Raw genomic sequence first — 17,927 nt, 5'->3', positions numbered from 1 at the left:
TGCAGCCTGCCCAGGAATGGCGCCACACACACAGAGAACTGACACAACAAGATGACGCAACAAAAAGAAACACAGATTCCCATGCCGCTGACAACAGAAGCGGACAAAGAAGACACAGCAAATAGACACAGAGAACAGACAACTGGGGTGGGAGGGGGAAGGGGAGAGAAATAAATAAATCTTTTTTTTTTTCAATTAAAAAAAGAAAAGACTTGTGGCAAGTCTTACTGTCTGCTGGCTTGGATCCCTGCTTCTTGCATGCTAAACCAATGAGGTTTTCTGTATGAACAAAACCACTGTCAGCTGGAATAAAAGGGACATGGAAAGGAGAGATTGAAGGGAAAACGACTTCAAGAGTAAAACCATGGAAGCTGAGATCTGTAATTAAGATATAACCTTGGGCCAAGAGAGGAACCCCACCCACGTGTACAGAGAGGGTGAGCTTGCACCAGCAGTTGAAGAGGGTGGATATTCCCACCCGATGTTCTGGGAGAGTTTTGCCACGCCAGGGTACAGCAAGGGTGGAGCACATTCCCAAAGGATTATGGCAGTTAAGGTCAGCACACCACAGGTCTGAGAGGGGTGGACCTGTCCCCCATGGATTAGGGAAGGCCAGGTGGTCAGCTCGTTGCTCTGAGAGGGTTGAACCTGTATGCCAAAGATTAGGGAGTATATTATCTTCATATCACTGTAGTAGGGGGTTTAAGACTCTAACCCAAAGATTGGGTAAGGTGTGGCAATTACCCCAACACTCCTGGAGGGAGAGGCCTGGAGCTTGGTTGACACCCAGATGCTTGATGAGGGTGGACCAGGAAAATGCCTGTTGGGCAAGCATGGGGAAAGGGTGGGTTCCCATAAGGCACCAAGGAGAAGAAACCATCATCTTAAGAATGACTCTCAGACTGAAATCAAGTGGAGGATGCCCTGCAGGTTTACTGAACTGTGACTCATGTTTCCCTCCCACTTTCTCCTTATTGTAATGAAAATGTTTATCCTTTGTCCATTTGTGTATTGGAAACAGGTAAATTGTTTTTTAAGTTTCAGAGGTCTATAGCACACAGGACTTTTCCCCAAGACAAACTATTTCTTTAAATTGATTGTGATATGATTTAGTACTTGCCTTGTTACTGATTTAAGGTTTTTTGAGTATTGTAATGTCTTTTTGTGTTTTGTTTAAGATTTATTTTATTTCTTTCTCTTCCCTTTCCCCCATTGTCTGCTCTGTGCCCATTCGCTATGTGTTCTTCTGTGTGTCCGCTTGTATTCTTGTGAGTGGCACCGGGAATCTGTGTCTCGTTTTGTCGCGTCATCTTGCTGCATCAGCTCTCCGTGTGTGGTACCACTCCTGGGTGGGCTAATACTTTTTTCATGTGAGGCAGCACTCCTTGCACATGGTGTACACTCTTTGTGCATGGGGCACCCCTACGCGGGGACGCCCCTGCATGGCACAGCACTCCTTGACACGGCAGCAGTGCACATTGGCCAGCTCACCACATGAGTCAGGAGGCCCTGGGGAGCAAACCCTGGACCCTCCATATGGTAGATGGATGCTCTTATCAGTTAAGCCATGTCTGTTTCCCTTGTAATGTCTTTTTGGAATTCAGAGGGTGGAGTGTAGCAGTTTGATATGGTTATGAATTCCAAAAATAGATACTGAATGATGTTTGTAATCTGATCTGTACCTGGACATGATTGAGTTATGATTAGGGCTTTGATTGGGCCACATTATTAGGGATTGAGTCCCCCCCCATTTGTGGGATAAAAGGCATGGCAAAAGACAGAGTATGAGGGTTGTTGATGTTGGAGTTTTGATGCTGATGTTTTAAGCTAGAGCCCTGGGAAAAGAGACAGAGTCACTCACCTGATAGTCTACAGCTGACCTTGTGGAGAGAGACAAAGCCTAGAGAGCCTCATAGTCTACAGCTGACCTTGTCGAAGACACAGGGGAGCTGAGACCAGAGGAACCCAGGAAGTCTGATCCCTGTCAGATGTCGGCAGCCATCTTGCTCCAACACATGAAAATAGACTTTGGTGAAGGAAGTAACTTATGCTTTATGGCCTGGTATCTGTAAGCTCCTACCCCAAATAAATACCAAATAAATATCAATACTTCATTCCTTTTTTGTTCCCAAATAATACACCATTGTATGAATATACACATTTTATTTATCTGTTCAAATAATTTGGTAGATGCTTAGATGCCTAATTGATTTTTTACAAAGGTACAAAAGAAGTCAGTGGAGGAAAAATAACCTTTACAACATAGGATGATAGCAATTACCAAACACACACACAACCTAAGTTTTTCACCTTACCAAAAAATGAAATCAAAATGGATCATGGATTTAAATGTGAAACATAAAATCATGAAACTTGTAAGGAAAAAAATAGGAGAAAATCTTCAGGATCTAGATCTAGGCAAAATGTTTTTAGATTTGACACCAAAAACATGATCTGTAAAAGGAAAAAATTGATAAAATAGACTTTTCAAAACTTCCTCTGCAAAATACCTTAAAAGAATGAAAAGACAAGGTTTAGACTGGAAGAAAGTATTTTCAAGACACACATCTGGCAAAGAACTAGTATCTAGAATATCTGAAGAGGGAAGTGGATTTAGCTCAACTGATAGAGTGTCCGCCTACCACATGGGAGGTCCAGGGTTCAAACCCAGGGCCTTCTGACCCTTGTGGTGAGCTGGCCCACGTGCAGTGCTAATGCATGCAAGGAGTGCCGTGCCACGCAGGGGTGTCCCTCTCATAGGGGAGCCCCACGTGCAAGGAGAACTCCCTGCAAGGAGAGCTGTCACGCTCGAAAAAAGCGCAACCTGCCCAGGAGTGGCGCCGCACACACAGCTGAGGCAACAAGATGATGCAACAGAGAGACACAGATTGCTGGTGTCGCTGACAAGAACGCAAGTGGACACAGAAAAACACACAGTGAAAGGATACAGAGAGCAGACAATGGGGGGGGGGATAAATAAAAAATAAATCTTTATTTAAAAAATAGAATATATGAAGAATCTCTCAAAGCTCAACAGTGAAAGAAGCAAACGATCCAAATAGAAAATGGGCAGAAGACATGAAGAGACTTTTCACCAAAGAGGATATACATTTGGCACATAAGACATGAAAAGGAATTAACATCAATTAGGCAAATGCAATTTTAAACCACAGGCTATCTCTTCTCATCTTTCAAAATGACTAAAATAAAAAATAGTGACAACATCAAATACTGGCAAGGATGCAAAGACTCTGGATTACTCATCCATTGCTGGTGGGAATGTAAAGTGATAAAGCCCTCTGGAAAAGCTGGGCAGTTTCTTTAAAAACTAAACATGTAACTACCACACGACCTAGCAGTTGCGCTCCTGAGTACTTATCCCAGAAAAATGAAAACTTAGTTCACATGAAAACCTATACAGACGTTTCTTGTTTTATTGAGCTTTAGAGATACTGCATTTGTTACAAATTGAAAGTTGTGTTAACCCTGTATCAAGTCTGTTGGTGCCATTTTTCCTACCGCATGTGTTCACATCTTTTGTCACATTTTAATTAAAATATGTACATTTTTTTACATAATGCTTTTGCATACTTACAGGACTACAGTATAGTGTAAACATAACAGCTTTTTAAAAAATTTTTATTCTTTAAACATAACTTTTAAATACACTGGGAAAGCAAAAAATTGTGACTCACTTTATTGTGATATTGGCTTTATTGTGGTGGCCTGGAACCAAATCCACAATATCTCCGTGGTGTACCTATGCGTAATTGTTCATTCAGTTTTGTTCATAATGGCCATAATGTGGGAGACCCCAGATGACCTTCAATCAGTGAATGGTTAAAAAAACAGTGGTAATTCCAAACTGTGGAGTACTATTCAAAAGCAATAAAAAGGACTGACTTACTTATATATCCAATAACCATAGCTGAATCTGCACAAAATTTAACTTAGTGAGTAAAGTTCATCCCAAAAGTTTATATACTGTATGATTCTATTTATATAACATTCTTGAAGTGACAAAATTATAGAGCTAGAGAACAGATTAAGTTCTCCAGAGGTTACAGGGAGCATGGGGTGGGAAAGAAGCAGGTATGCCTATAAAGGGGAAACATGAGAGGCCCTTGTGGTGATGGAAATATTCTCTGTCCTAACTTTATCAACGTCGGTATTCTGGTTATGATCATTATACTAGAGTTTTGCCAAATGTTAACCTGGAGGAAACGAGGTAAAAGGTACACAGGATCTCTTTATATTATTTCTTAAAATTGTGAGTCTAGAATTATCTCAAAAAATTTAAGGGACGCGGATGTGGTTCAAGCAATTGGGCTCCCTCTACCATATAGGAGGTCCAGGGTTCGATGCCCAGGGTCTCCTGGTGAAGGCAGGCTGGCCCATGTGGCAAGCTGGCCCACAGGAAATGCTGGCCTGTACGGAGAGCTGGCACAGCAAGGTGACGCAACAAAAAGAGACACAGAGAAGAGATAAGATACACAGCAAATCAGGGAGCTAAGGTGGCGCAAGAAAATGATCTCCTTTCTCCTACTCCAGAATGTCCCAGGATCGGTTCCCGGAGCCACCTAATGAGAATACAAGCAGACACAGAAGAACACACAGCAAATGGACGCAGAGAGCAGACAATGGGGTGGGAGAGGGAATAAAATAAATCCTAAAAAAAAAGTTTAAGAAGTACTACATACCAAAATTCCTAGAATGCAGGAAAGGAAGTAGAGGGAAGTTTGTAGCCTTAGTTGCATTAATATAATTGTAAAAATAAAGGCTATAAATTTGACTTGAGAAACTAAAAAAAGAATAAGGACAAAATTGGAGGAAATAATAAATAGCAAAAAAATTTTAAAAAGTAAAGTAGAACGATAGTGATAGTATTATAATTAACATTTATGAAGCACTTAGTATGTACCAGTCACTCTTTGAACTGCTGTATGTGGACTACTATTTATGTTTCACATATCCCAGTGGGCTGTATGGATTGTTACTACCATTTTACAAATGAGTAAATGGAAGCACACGATACAGCTGATAAGCACCACTATGGCAACCCTGGCAATCTGGTTTCAGAGCCTATTCTCTTAAACACTACTACTCTCATAAAACCAAAAAAAAAAAAAGCCTTTTTTAATAAAAAATCAAAGTTAAAAAAAACCTAGGGGAGCAGGGGTAGCCCAGTAGTTGAGCACCTGCTTCCCAGGTTCAATCCCTGGTACCATCTTTAAAACACACACATTGAGGGGGTAGATGTAGCTCACGTAGTTGAGCTCCTGTTTCACATGTACGAGTTCCTGGGTTTAATACCCAGTACCCCCTAAAAACAAACAGGAAAAATAAAACTTGTTGGGGAGCAGATTTGGCTTGGTCGTTGAGCACCTCCTTCCCATTTACAAGGTCCTAGGTTCAATCCCTGGTACCTCCTAAAATAACAAAACCTAGTGAGAATGAATAAGAGGAAAAAATAGTAAAAAGAAACTGTTTAGCAACCAGATACAAAAGAGATTGCCAAGAACAAATTGTGAATTGAAAAATCTAGATGAAATCGTTTTCTAGAAAAATGTTACCAAATAAGAGAGGAAATAGAAGATGTGAATAGATTGATTTTATGATCCATTATTTGTTATTGTTATCCATTACTTTGAATGTCATTTATTAGTGTGAATCTTGATACTGCTCTTTCAACTTTTTTGTATTTTTGAAAACTTTCAAAATAAGGTTATAAAAATCATATCCACAGCACATGTGCAGCTACTAGAATGACATAAGTTAGAAACTGACGTTACCAAGTGTTTGTGAGGCTGTGGAGCAGCTGAAAGACAAATACATTGCTGGTGGAGGGAGAGTGTACACTGGCCTCATTTCTTAAAACTAAAAATATGTATATCCCACAATCTAGAAATTCCACTCCTTGTTAAATACTGGATTAGTTTGGTGATGTTTGTTTACCAAACGAGCAGCTCTATTCGTAATAACCCCGAACTTTCAACCAAATGTCCATCAGTAGTAGATAATGCCTTACAAGATACGAGAGACTGCCTGGTTGGAACAGAGCCAGGGAAGAGAAAACATGAAGTCCCACAAGCACCTGGTAGAGTGAAGGGATGGAAACATGCGGCTAGGCTAGCAAGTAGGTGGGGGACTTGGCCAAGGAAGACTAAAAATAGGCGGGCTGGATTCCTAGCAAACAGTCGTCTACATGATTTTTCATTATATTTTATCTTCTAGGTGATATAAAAATAGAAAAAAGAATGTTCTTTCTGGAAAATAAGCGGCGACATTGTCGGTCCTATGACCGGCGAGCCCTCCTCCCAGCCGTGCAGCAAGAGCAGGAGTTCTATGAGCAGAAGGTCCGAGAGATGGCAGAGGTGAGGTGTGACAGCACAGGTGCACTCTGACCTTGGCGTGTTTCTAGGATTATGGTTTGCTAAATGCTAAGGCTTTAGTACAAAATCATCTTGTAAGATTTGCGCTTTATTTATTTATTTTTAAAGATTTATTTATTTGTTTCTCTCCCCTTCTCCCCCCTGCCCCAGTTGTCTGTTCTCTGTGTCTATTTGCTGCGTGTTCTTTGTCCGCTTCCGTTATTGTCAGCAGCACGGGAATCTGTTTCTTTTTGTTGCATCATCTTGTTGTGTCAGCTCTCCTCGTGTGCGGCGCCATTCCTGGGCAGGCTGAACTTTATTTCACACAGGGCAGCTCTCCTTGTGGGGCACACTCCTTGCACATGGGGTTCCCCTACGCGGGGGACGCCCCTGCATGGCAGGGCACTCCTTATGCGCATCAGCACTGCGCTTGGGCCAGCTCCACACGGGTCAAGGAGGCCCGGGGTTTGAACCGCGGACCTCCCATGTGGTAGACGGACGCCCTAACCACTGGGCCAAGTCGGCTTCCATGCCCTTTCTTTAAAGTGATTAATTTAAAGAAACTTTAAAGCTTTGAAAAACAAAATTGGATTTTGTAATGATACTGAAGTTCAGTTTCATGAATCAGGTTCATGTCGGAGAATTTGGATTGGAGCTTAGTGAACCTATCTGCTTCACCTCCCTCAGACTCTGATGGTGGAGAAAAACCAGAGGGAATGTCCATTTAACTCTTTAATTCCCCCAAATATGTTATCAAGTCAGTCAGAATATATATATGTGGTTATTGGCTATGTGTCTTCTAGACCAGCAACTCTCCATGTGTGGTCTAGAGAACTACCCCTGGATACCACAAGACTCTTTCAGAGCGTGTGCAAGGTCAAACAGTTAATGATGAAACATCCTTTGCCTTTTTCATCATGCTCTGTTTGCGCTGACAGAGAACAAAAGCAATGATGGGTAAAAGTGCTAGTGCCTTAGGATGGATCAAGATAGTGGCACCAAACTGTACTAGTAATCATTATTTTCTTCCACAGAATGTGTTCATTAAAAAAATATATAAAGTCAATTTCACCTAAATATGTCTTTGATGAAGCAGTTAAAATTATTTTATTAAATCTTGACTCTTGAGAACATCTTTTCAACCTTCCGCATGACAAATTGGAAAGCACACAACTGAAATACAATGCTGCACCCAAAATATGATGGCATTCTAGAGGAAAGGCATTTGCATCTTTGAGTTGCAAACTGAATTAGCCACTTTTCCCACTGAATACCATTTTACTTGGTAACATGAATAACAAAAACTGATTTTTCAGAGCTGGGTATTTGGCAGGCATTTTCTCAAAAATGATAGTGATTATTTGTTGCCAATGATAAAATCCTAGATCTCAAGCAAAAATTAGAATTTTGGAAAACTTGTCATAATGATACATCTAACACAGATTTACCTGTCTGGCTGTCGTCTATAATATTAAAATCTGTTAGTCTGTCTTATACTTTGAATGGATCTTCTACATATGGATGATATTGTAACCATTGATTACATTGGTCATCTGGAAAATATTGATTCACTGAGCTATATAGATCTTCCAGATGCTGACACATTTCATTATACAGTATCAAAAGGCCTCATTCGTTACTATCACCCACTGATCTCATCACAAAAGTATGAAACTATTGGCAAGATCATTGGTGTATTTTATTGCTTGCTTGTTTGTTTTTTAAACCAATTTTATTGATTTATATTAATAAAGCATAAATCCATGTAGTCATTCTTTTTGATGTCCACATTGTCTCATCTTTGGCCACTGGGAACCCCTTCCAGTTGATTCCTCTAGCCTGACCTCAGTAGTCTGGCTTTCTGGCACATAAAGTTGACCCAGGTTTAACTTTTGCTTTTCCTGACCTGGATCTATAAACTATTTTTTCTACGACGTGCTTTGTATTCTTTTAGTGGGAATTAATACTGAGGTTTCTAATATTCATTGGTTTATAAGTTTTTTAACATCTTTAATTTTTTAAATGTTTTTCTTTTATGCTGAAAATCTTGGTTCTTTTTTTTTTTCCTTTTTTTTTTTTTTTCCTTTTGAGGAACTCCAGATTTCATGTATCAGAAAGGAAGCAGGAGCTCAATTTCTTGAGCCACATTCGCTCCCCAGTAATGTTAATATTACTTATTTCCTTTATTCTCTGTTATATACTTAGTAATTCCAAAATAATAGCCAAGCATTATTGCTAATATAATTTAAGATTTGTTTACATTAATTCTTCTTGTCAGATTATATCATTTTAGAATTATGTGATCAAAATATTCTATTTTAGGGGAGTGGATATAGCTCAGGTGGTTGAGCACCCACTTCCCATGTACGAGGTCCCAAGTTCGATCCCTGTACCCTGTAAAGACAAAAAACAGACAGACCAACTCATTGGAGAGTGAATGCATCTCCAGGGTTGAGGGCCTGCTTCCTTTGTATGAGGTCCTCAGTTCAATCCCCAGTACCCCTAAAAAATACGTACATGTGTGTGTGTGTGTGTATACTGTATTAAGGCCACTTGAAATGAGTCTCTGTGGTTATGCCATTAACTTGAGCAGTTATCTTTGTTTTTTTTAAAAAAAGATTTCTTTCTCCCACCCCAGTTGTCTGCTCTCTGTGTCCATTTGCTGTGCTTCTGTGTCTGCTTGTCTTCTCTTTAGGCAGCATTGGGAACCGATTCTGGGACCTTCTGGAGTGGGGGAGAGGTGCTTAATCTCTTAGGCCACCTCAGCTCCCTGGTCTGCTGTGTCTCTTATTGTCTCTCCTCTGTGTCTCTTCTTTTTGCATCATCTTGCTGTGCCAGCTCTCCACTCAGGCCAACTTGTTGCGTGGGCCAGCATTCCTGCGTGGGCCAGCATTCCTGCGTGGGCCAGCATTCCTGTGCGGGCCCGCTTGCCTTCACCGGGAGGCCCCAGGAATTGAACCCTGGACCTTCCGTATGGTAGGCGGTAGCCCAGTTACTTTAGCCACATCTGCTTCCCTCTGTTTTATTTTTCAGTTATAGGGAAATGTCTTTGGTTGACTTGTTTATCTAATTTTGTTCTTCATTTATGCAAAACATTTTTTTAGTTCCAAAGTGATAATTAAAACAAACATTCAGCGAGATCTAGCGTTCATCCTGTGCTTCCCCCATGTTTCCACGCTCCCTTGATACCCAACCATTGTTATTAGTTTCAGTTTATTCGTCTTTATTTTATATAAAAGGAAATCTATGTATTTTTATTTACCCATTTTTCTTATCCATCAGGTAGCACACTCTTCTGCCCCTTGTTTCTTTTAACAGTGTATCCTGGCAGTACATAGAGATTTTCTCTTTGCTTTCTAAAACTGCCAGTACTCCATTGTGTGCATTGCCTGAGTTTATCTATTCATTCCCCTATTGATGACATTTGAAAGACTTAGGTGTCTACACTGTATCGTGCCCAATTCCTTCCATGGTGTGTGTACTGTTTTACCTTCTCACTAGTAATGTAAAAAAGTGCCTGTTTCCCCACAACCTCAACACCAAAGTTTGTTGTTGACCTAGGCTTTTATGCCCATTGAGCTTTCTGTTTGCTTATATTCTTTGCTATTCAAAAGTGTTTTATATGTCAGTCTTTTCCCTTGTTGCTCCTACAGTTTGAGTCAGAGTTGAAGTTTCTCCTGTGTTTTTTTGTTTGTTTGTTTGTTTTTAAAGACTTATTTATTTATTTAATTCCCCCCCCTCCCCTGGTTGTCTGTTCTTGGTGTCTATTTGCTGCGTCTTGTTTCTTTGTCCGCTTCTGTTGTCGTCAGCGGCACGGGAAGTGTGGGCGGCGCCATTCCTGGGCAGGCTGCTCTTTCTTTTCGCGCTGGGCGGCTCTCCTTATGGGTGCACTCCTTGCGCGTGGGGCTCCCCTACGCGGGGGACACACCTGCGTGGCAGGGCACTCCTTGCGCGCATCAGCGCTGCGCATGGGCCAGCTCCACACGGGTCAAGGAGGCCCGGGGTTTGAACCGCGGACCTCCCATATGGTAGACGGACGCCCTAACCACTGGGCCAAAGTCCGTTTCCCATCTCCTGTGTTTTTTAGGCCTTGTGGGTTTCCTTTTTTTTACCTTTAGCTCTCTGACCCATTTTAAGTTTATCCTCTTATAACTTTTTTTTTTTTTTAAGATTTATTTTATTTATTTCTCTCTCCTTACCTCCTCACCCCCATTGTCTGCTCTTTCTGTGTCCATTTGCTGTGTGTTCTTCTGTGTCTGCTTGTGTTAATCTGGTGTTACTGGAAAACTGCATCTCTTTTTTTAATTGTTGTTGTGTCATCTTGCTGCATCAGCTCTCTGTGTGTGCGGTGCCACTCCTGGGTAGGCTCTGCTTTTTTTCGTGCAGGGTGACTCTCCTTATGGGGCTTACACTTGAACGTGGGGCACCCCTATGCAGGGGCACCCCTGCATAGCACGACACTTCTTGCGTGCATAGCACTATGCGTGGGCCAGCTCACCACACGGGTCAGGAGGCCCTGGGGATCGAACCCTGGACCCTCCATATGGTAGACGGATGCTCTATAAGTTGAGCTACATCTGCTACCCCTCTGGTAACTTTTTTAACTACTTAACTATATAACTCAAGAGACGATTACTAATAATAGAGTTCTTTTATGTCAATAGAAATAAATACTAAACGGTTTGTGATATCTTTTCTAAGTTTACATATGTTTATACTGTTTTTTTCTTCCGCAGCATGAAGACTTTTTGCTTGCCCTACAGATGAATGAAGAACAGTATCAAAAGGTAGTTTGATCTCATCTACTTCATTTATTCTGGGTATTTTCATGGACTTTGCTTATTACATTTTCTCAGCACTTTAATGGCAGATTTGTTCCTATATAACCTACTGTTGATCTGCTGAATTTGCAGTTCAAGCAAACTACAGGACAGATACATGAACTATTATAGTGACTCTTAATACCAGGCTTGATCAGAATTGAAGAGAGGATAATGATAGAGCTGTCTTTATCAAAGAACATTACCTGGAATCTACCACATGAACTATTAGGGAAAAATTTCAGAGCTCATATCACCTGTAGAGGTAAAAGGAAGAGATATATCTAACCTCAGAGCCAGATGGGTTTTTTGTATAATGTCCTCAGTCCTTACATAGAAACCTTTTCTGATATGCCTTGGAGTGGATTAAAGACAGGATTTTGATCACTTACATTAATAAAAAGAGTAAATTTCCTGGTAGTCATGCTATTTGAAGTTAGTGCTTTTAGTTACTTTAGTAACCTTCAGTAGTCCCTCATGATAAATTATATATTACTTTAGAAGCTTGGGCTAGGGCACAACCCTTTCACTTTCCTCACAATCTTTTTTTTTTTTTTGTCTTTATTTTTTTAATACTTCATTCAAAAAATATGAGGTCCCCATATACCCCCCCACCTCCGTTCTCACAATCTTATAACAAGAGGAGAAAAATCCAGCCTCAGAAACCTTTTTGGATAACATGATTATGGTTCTTGACTCATAATCATGCTAGCATCTGGTTAAGATTTTGTAATTTAGTTGCACCATGGAATTGATGAATAGTAACTTTATATGAAGAATTACTCTAAATTATATCAAAAACTATGAAAATCTCATTGTTTTTAGCTATGTGTTGATGCTAGTTATGTTGTGGTAACATCTTTTTTCTTTCTTCCTATCTTCTGAACATTTGCAAGCAGGTTATTACCCTTTGTAATCCTTAAACACATAATACTTTGATGTACTTTTCCTCCAGACAGGTATATTCACTTATGTAATTACCCTAAGTAGTTATCAACTTCAGAAAATTTAACGTTGCTGTAAAGCTTCCTTTATTCCATTTTTTCTTGTTTATTTATTTCTCTCCCCTTCCCCCTCCCCCACCCCGTCCCAGTTGTCTGTTCTGTATCTATTCGCTGCGTGTTCTTCTTTGTCCACTTCTGTTGTTGTCAGCGGCACAGGAATCTGTGTTTCTTTTTGTTGCATCATCTTGTTGTATCAGCTCTCCATGTGTGTAGCGCCATTCCTGGGCAGACTGCACTATCTTTCACGCTGGGCAGCTCTCCTTACGGGGCACACTTCTTGCGCGTGGGGCTCCCCTACGTGGGGGACACCCCTGCATGGCACAGCACTCCTTGGGCGCATCAGCACTGCACGTGGGCCAGCTCCACACGGGTCAAGGAGGCCCAGGGTTTGAACCGTGGACCTCCCATGTGGTAGACGAATGCCCTAACCACTGGGCCAAGCCTGCTTCCTGCAACAATGTCCTTTTGAGCCTTTCTGCCTCCATTCTTAGATCCCATCCAGTATCATGTATTGCATTTATTTATTTATTTATTTATTTTTAAAGATTTATTTATTTATTTAACTCCCCCTCTCCCCCGGTTGTCTGTTCTCTGTGTCTATTTGCTGCGTCTTGTTTCTTTGTCCGCTCTATTGTCGGCGGCGGCACGGGAAGTGTGGGCAGCGCCATTCCTGGGCAGGCTGCACTTTCTTTCGCACTGGGCGGCTCTCCTTACGGGGCGCACTCCTTACGCTTGGGGCTCCCCTACACGGGGGACAACCCTGCGTGGCACGGCATTCCTTGCGTGCATCAGCACTGCGCATGGGCCAGCTCCACACGGGTCAAGGAGGCCCGGGGTTTGAACCGCGGACCTCCCATGTGGTAGACGGACGCCTTAACCACTGGACCAAGTCCGTTTCCCTGTATTGCATTTAATTATCATCGTCTTTTTTTTTTTCCCTCCCCTGAGTTGGCTCCCTCATCTTTTTGCTCATTTTCTGTCTGTTTCTTCTTTAAGAGGCACCAAAAATCAAACCTGGGACCTCCCATGTGGAAGAGGCAGGCACCCAACTGCTTGAGACACATCTACTCCCTGTTTGTTTTTGCTCACTGTCTGCTCCTTGTCTTGCTCACTTTTGTTTGTTTTGCTCGTTGAATGCTCTTTGTTTTTTCTCAATGTCTGCTTATTGTTTGTCTTCTTTAGGAGGCACTGGAAACTGAACCCAGGACCTCCCATTTGGGAGGTGGGCACCTAACTGCCTGAGCTACATCCCTTCCCATTATCTCTTTAGAGTCACTTTCTTTATTTTTTAATTGTGGGAACATATACAATATAAATCTTCCCATCCCAAGCATACCATTGAGTGGAATGAATCACTTTCACAATACTGCAGTACCCTAACTTCCATTCATTACTAGAACTTTCCTTTCACCCTAAACAGAAACCCTCCACTCCTTTTGCATTAACTCCCCATTGCCTCTTTCCTCCACCCCTGGTAACCTGTACTCTCTTTTCTGTCTCTATGAGTTTGCATATTCTCTGATATTTTCTTTGTGGTTACCATGAGGTTTAAATTTAACATCCTAAATCTGTAACAGTCTCATCTGCTTTGACATCAGTAGCATACACAAGCTATGTTCCTATAATCCTCCATCCCCATTTATTCATTATGAGTCTAAAACCATTGATTTATCATTACATTTTATGCATTTGCCTTTTAGATCTGGTAGGGAATAAAAAGTGGAATTAGAAACTAATAATACAATAGTACTGTTATTTATTATCACCCATGTCCTTATCTATTCCAGAGATCATTATTTATTCACGTGACTTCAATCAGTTTTCTAGATGTTACACTCCCTTTAACATCTCTTATAGGACCCCTCTAGTGGTGGTGAAGTCCCTCAGCTCTTGTTTATCTGGGAATGTCTTAGTCCCGCCCTAATTTTTGAAAACAGTTTTGCCAGATACAGAATTCTTGGTTGGTAATTTTTTGTTTTCAGTTTTTTAAACATGTCTTTCCACTGCCTTCTTGCCTCCATTATTTCTGATGAGAAATTGGCCCTCAATCTTATTGAGGCTTCCTTGTATGTGACCCATTGCTTTTCTCTTGCAGCTTTCAGAATTCTCTCTTGATCTTTGGCATTCAGTGATTTGATTATAACATGATGTGGTGTGGATCTATTGGGTTTATCCTATTTGGAGTTCATTGAGCATCTTAGATGTGAACATTCATGTCTTTTGTTAAATTTAGAAAGTTTTCAGCCAGTATATTATTGAATAATCTCACTGCCCCTTTCTTTCTTTGCCTTATGGACTCCCATAATGTATATTTGGCATGTATGATGGTGTCCCACAGGCTCCTCAGACTCTGTTCAGTTTTCTTCATTCTTTCCTCTTACTGCTCCCTAGAACTGGATGCTTTCACTTGTTTTATCTTCAAATTCTCTGACTTTTCCTTCTGCCAGCTTCATTCTGCTGTTGAACTTTATAAATTTCTATTACTGTAGTCTTTGGCTGTTTGGTTGCTTTCCATAATTTCCATCTTTGTTAATATTGGTGTATCTGTCTTTTCTCCTGATTTCCGTCAGTTCTTTGTCCATATTTTCCTTTAGCTCTTTTAGCATATTTTAGACCATATTTCTAAAGTTTCTGCCTGGAACCTCCCAGGTTTCATCTTCCTTGTTGATAGTTTCTAATGCTTTAATCTTCTTTGTCTGGACCAGCAGTTCCTGTTTCTTTGTAATCTTTTGTTTAGACCTAGACATTTGATTTTTTAATGTGCTATCACTGGAATTTAGCTTCTATCCAGCTAGTATTATAGCAGAGCTTTCCTTGAATGTCTGGATGCTATCAAAATAAATAAAAGAAGGTAAAAAGTGGCAATTTTCTAGTCTTTGCCGGAGAGCTAGTGCTCTCCTTCAGAGTTATCCATACGATGAGTATAAAGGATAGCTCCAGGCCAAAGCATAGGGGCCTCCTTGCTCCTTTCTTCTTAGCCTGTGCCTTGTCTTGGGTATGCCATTTGGCCCTAGAAATTCTGCCAGTTACACAGTCCAAAATGTCTCCTCTTCCCTGGGAAACATTTTCCTCAGTCTCAGTCCCTGCTCTGCATATCCTACAACTGTTATCAATTGCCCCAGGCACCTATTTGATTGTTCTCCCATAACATTCTTTAGGAGATCTTGGCGAGCTGTCTTCTACATACAGGTTAAGTTCTGGGACTGCAAGTCCCTCAGGCCACCACCAGATAGATTGGGCCAGACATTCTTCCAGTATATCCAGGAGGGTTATTCTGCTTCCTCTGGAACTGGGACCAGGGATCCACTGTAGGAGCATGGGCTGACTCTTCTCCAGGCCAGTGAGGGTGGGGAAGCAGGACAGGTAGAACACCACAAGATATTACTGCTTTTAAGTAACCTTTTTCTTGTTTTGGCACAAGCCCTGTTACTATAGTCCTTTATCTGTTTTCTGGAGCTTTGTGAAAGATGATTTTGCCATTTCTTGTTGATCGTTCAAAACTGTGGGAAGATGGAGCCCTGAAGCTACTCCCTCTGCCATCTTTTTTTTTTTTTTTTTTTTTTAAGATTTATTTATTTATTTAATTTCCCCCCCTCCCCTGGTTGTCTGTTCTCTGTGTCTATTGCTGCGTCTTGTTTCTTTGTCCGCTTCTGTTGTCGTCAGCGGCACGGGAAGTGTGGGCGGCGCCATTCCTGGGCAGGCTGCTCTTTCTTTTCACGCTGGGCGGCTTTTCCTCACGGGTGCACTCCTTGCGCGTGGGGCTCCCCCACGCGGGGGACACCCTTGCGTGGCATGGCACTCCTTGTGCGCATCAGCGCTGCTCATGGCCAGCTCCACACGAGTCAAGGAGGCCCGGGGTTTGAACCGCGGACCTCCCATATGGTAGACGGACGCCCTAACCACTGGGCCAAAGTCCGTTTCCCACCCCTCTGCCATCTTGATCAGTGTGGGGCCTAAGCTAGAGTTACAGCAGAAAATAGCTCATCATTGTTTTATGGCTTCTGGTGGTGATTTTTACCTCCAAATGAGTTTGGGAGTAAATATGAGCTATGTCTCCTCCTTCTACCAGAATGTAAATGATTTCATGTTAGTTTCTGGTCACCTACAGGATGGTCAGCTAATTGAGTGTCGCTGCTGCTATGGAGAATTCCCATTTGAGGAACTGACGCAATGTGCAGATGCTCACTTGTTCTGCAAAGAATGTCTCATCAGATATGCCCAAGAAGCAGTCTTTGGATCTGGAAAGGTAAGATAAATGTGATATGGCCAGCAGCATCTGTGGAGTCCTCATGGAAGTTCTTTTCCAGGGATGAAATATAATTCTGCTAAGATATGCCAAATGTGTATCTTCTTAGACATTCTCTGATTTGCATGATTATTTTCTTCCATTCCCCTGTGCCTAGTACCACAGAAACATCATACTCCTTTACTTAATCTTCCTGTTTGTAATCAAAATGAGAGATCATGGGAAGCAGATTTCACTCAACTGATAGAGCCTCCGCCTACCCCATGGGAGGTCCAGGGTTCAAACCCAGGGCCTCCTGACCCGTGTGGAGAACTGGCCCACGTGTAGCCCTGATGCATACAAGGAGTGCTGTGCCACACAGGGGTGTCCCCACACACAAGGAGTGTGCCCCTCCAGGAGAGCCACCCTGTGCGAAAAAAGTGCAGCCTGCCCAGGAGTGGTGCTGCACACATGGAGAGATGATGCAGCAAGATGACACAACAAAAAAAGACACAGATTCCCAGTGCCGCTAACAAGAATGCAAGCGGACAAAGAACACACAGTGAATGGACACAGAGAGCAGACAACAGGGGGAGGCAGGGAAGGGGAGAAAAATAAATAAAAAATAAATCTTAAAAAAAGAGAGAGAGAGAAAGTCAAAAAGAGAGAACCTTGAAGCCTATTTTAGTGTATCAGCATGCACTGATACTTTTTTCAAATGTTATTTAATAATTTTACAGTTGGATTAAAATAAATAACTTTTTTACAAAACCATATTTTTTGGTCCAAAGTCAGTTCTCTTGATATCATTATAGCACAATATAGAAGGGAATTTAGTTTAGCTTTGTTTTTTTGTTTCGTTTTGTCTTGTTATGTCTTGTCTTCTCTTAATGAACACTTAATAAACAAATTGCTTTTCACAAAAGCCTAACCAATAATCAAATCACTCAACATAATTATTGTAAAGTCAATTTTATTTTAGTCAAGGACGGATTAACAATTTTGAACATAGTGGTTGTGATAGGCAGAATAATAGTCACCCCAAAGATGTCCATGTCCTAATCCCCAGAATTTGTAAATATGTTACCTTACATGGTAGAGAGCCAAAAGGTAGCAGGTGGAATTAAGCCTCCTAATCAGATGACCTTAAAATAGGGGAATTATCCTGGTTTATGCAGGTGCACCCAGTGTAATCACAAGAGTCCTTAAAAGTAGAAGAAGGTAGCAGAAGAGAAGGTCAGAGTAATGTGATGTTAGAAGACCTAAATTTGCTGTTGCTGACTTCAGAGATGAAGAAAAAGGCCATGAGCCAAGGAATGTGGGCAGCTTCTAGAAACTGGAAAAAGGAAGGAAGTGACTTTTCCCCTGGAGCTTACAGAAGGAACACAGCTGTGCCGACGGGTTGATTTTAGCCCAGTGGGGCTGTGTTGGATTTCTAACTTACAGAACTGTAAGGTAATAAATTTGCATTGTTTTATACTACTGAGTTTGTGGTAATTTGTTATAG

The 17,927-nt window shown here is 41.4% G+C and overlaps 1 protein-coding gene across 7 annotated transcripts in view; it reads left to right on the top strand.

Moving 5' to 3' along the window:
- The window catches only part of RNF216 (ring finger protein 216), a 204,825-nt gene that overhangs the window by 81,272 nt on the left and 105,626 nt on the right, over positions 1–17,927 (top strand). For all 7 annotated transcript variants that reach the window (XM_058285740.2, XM_058285738.1, XM_058285737.1 and 4 more), the window contains 3 exons: positions 6,235–6,374; positions 11,108–11,158; positions 16,304–16,441. In XM_058285740.2, the coding sequence (XP_058141723.1) occupies positions 6,235–6,374; positions 11,108–11,158; positions 16,304–16,441 (329 nt within the window). The remainder of the gene's footprint in view (positions 1–6,234; positions 6,375–11,107; positions 11,159–16,303; positions 16,442–17,927) is intronic.

This window comes from Dasypus novemcinctus, chromosome 23 (genome assembly GCF_030445035.2).
Source record: "Dasypus novemcinctus isolate mDasNov1 chromosome 23, mDasNov1.1.hap2, whole genome shotgun sequence".
In the NCBI taxonomy this organism is placed as follows: Eukaryota; Metazoa; Chordata; class Mammalia; order Cingulata; family Dasypodidae; genus Dasypus; species Dasypus novemcinctus.
This window is presented reverse-complemented; position numbering and strand designations above follow the sequence as displayed.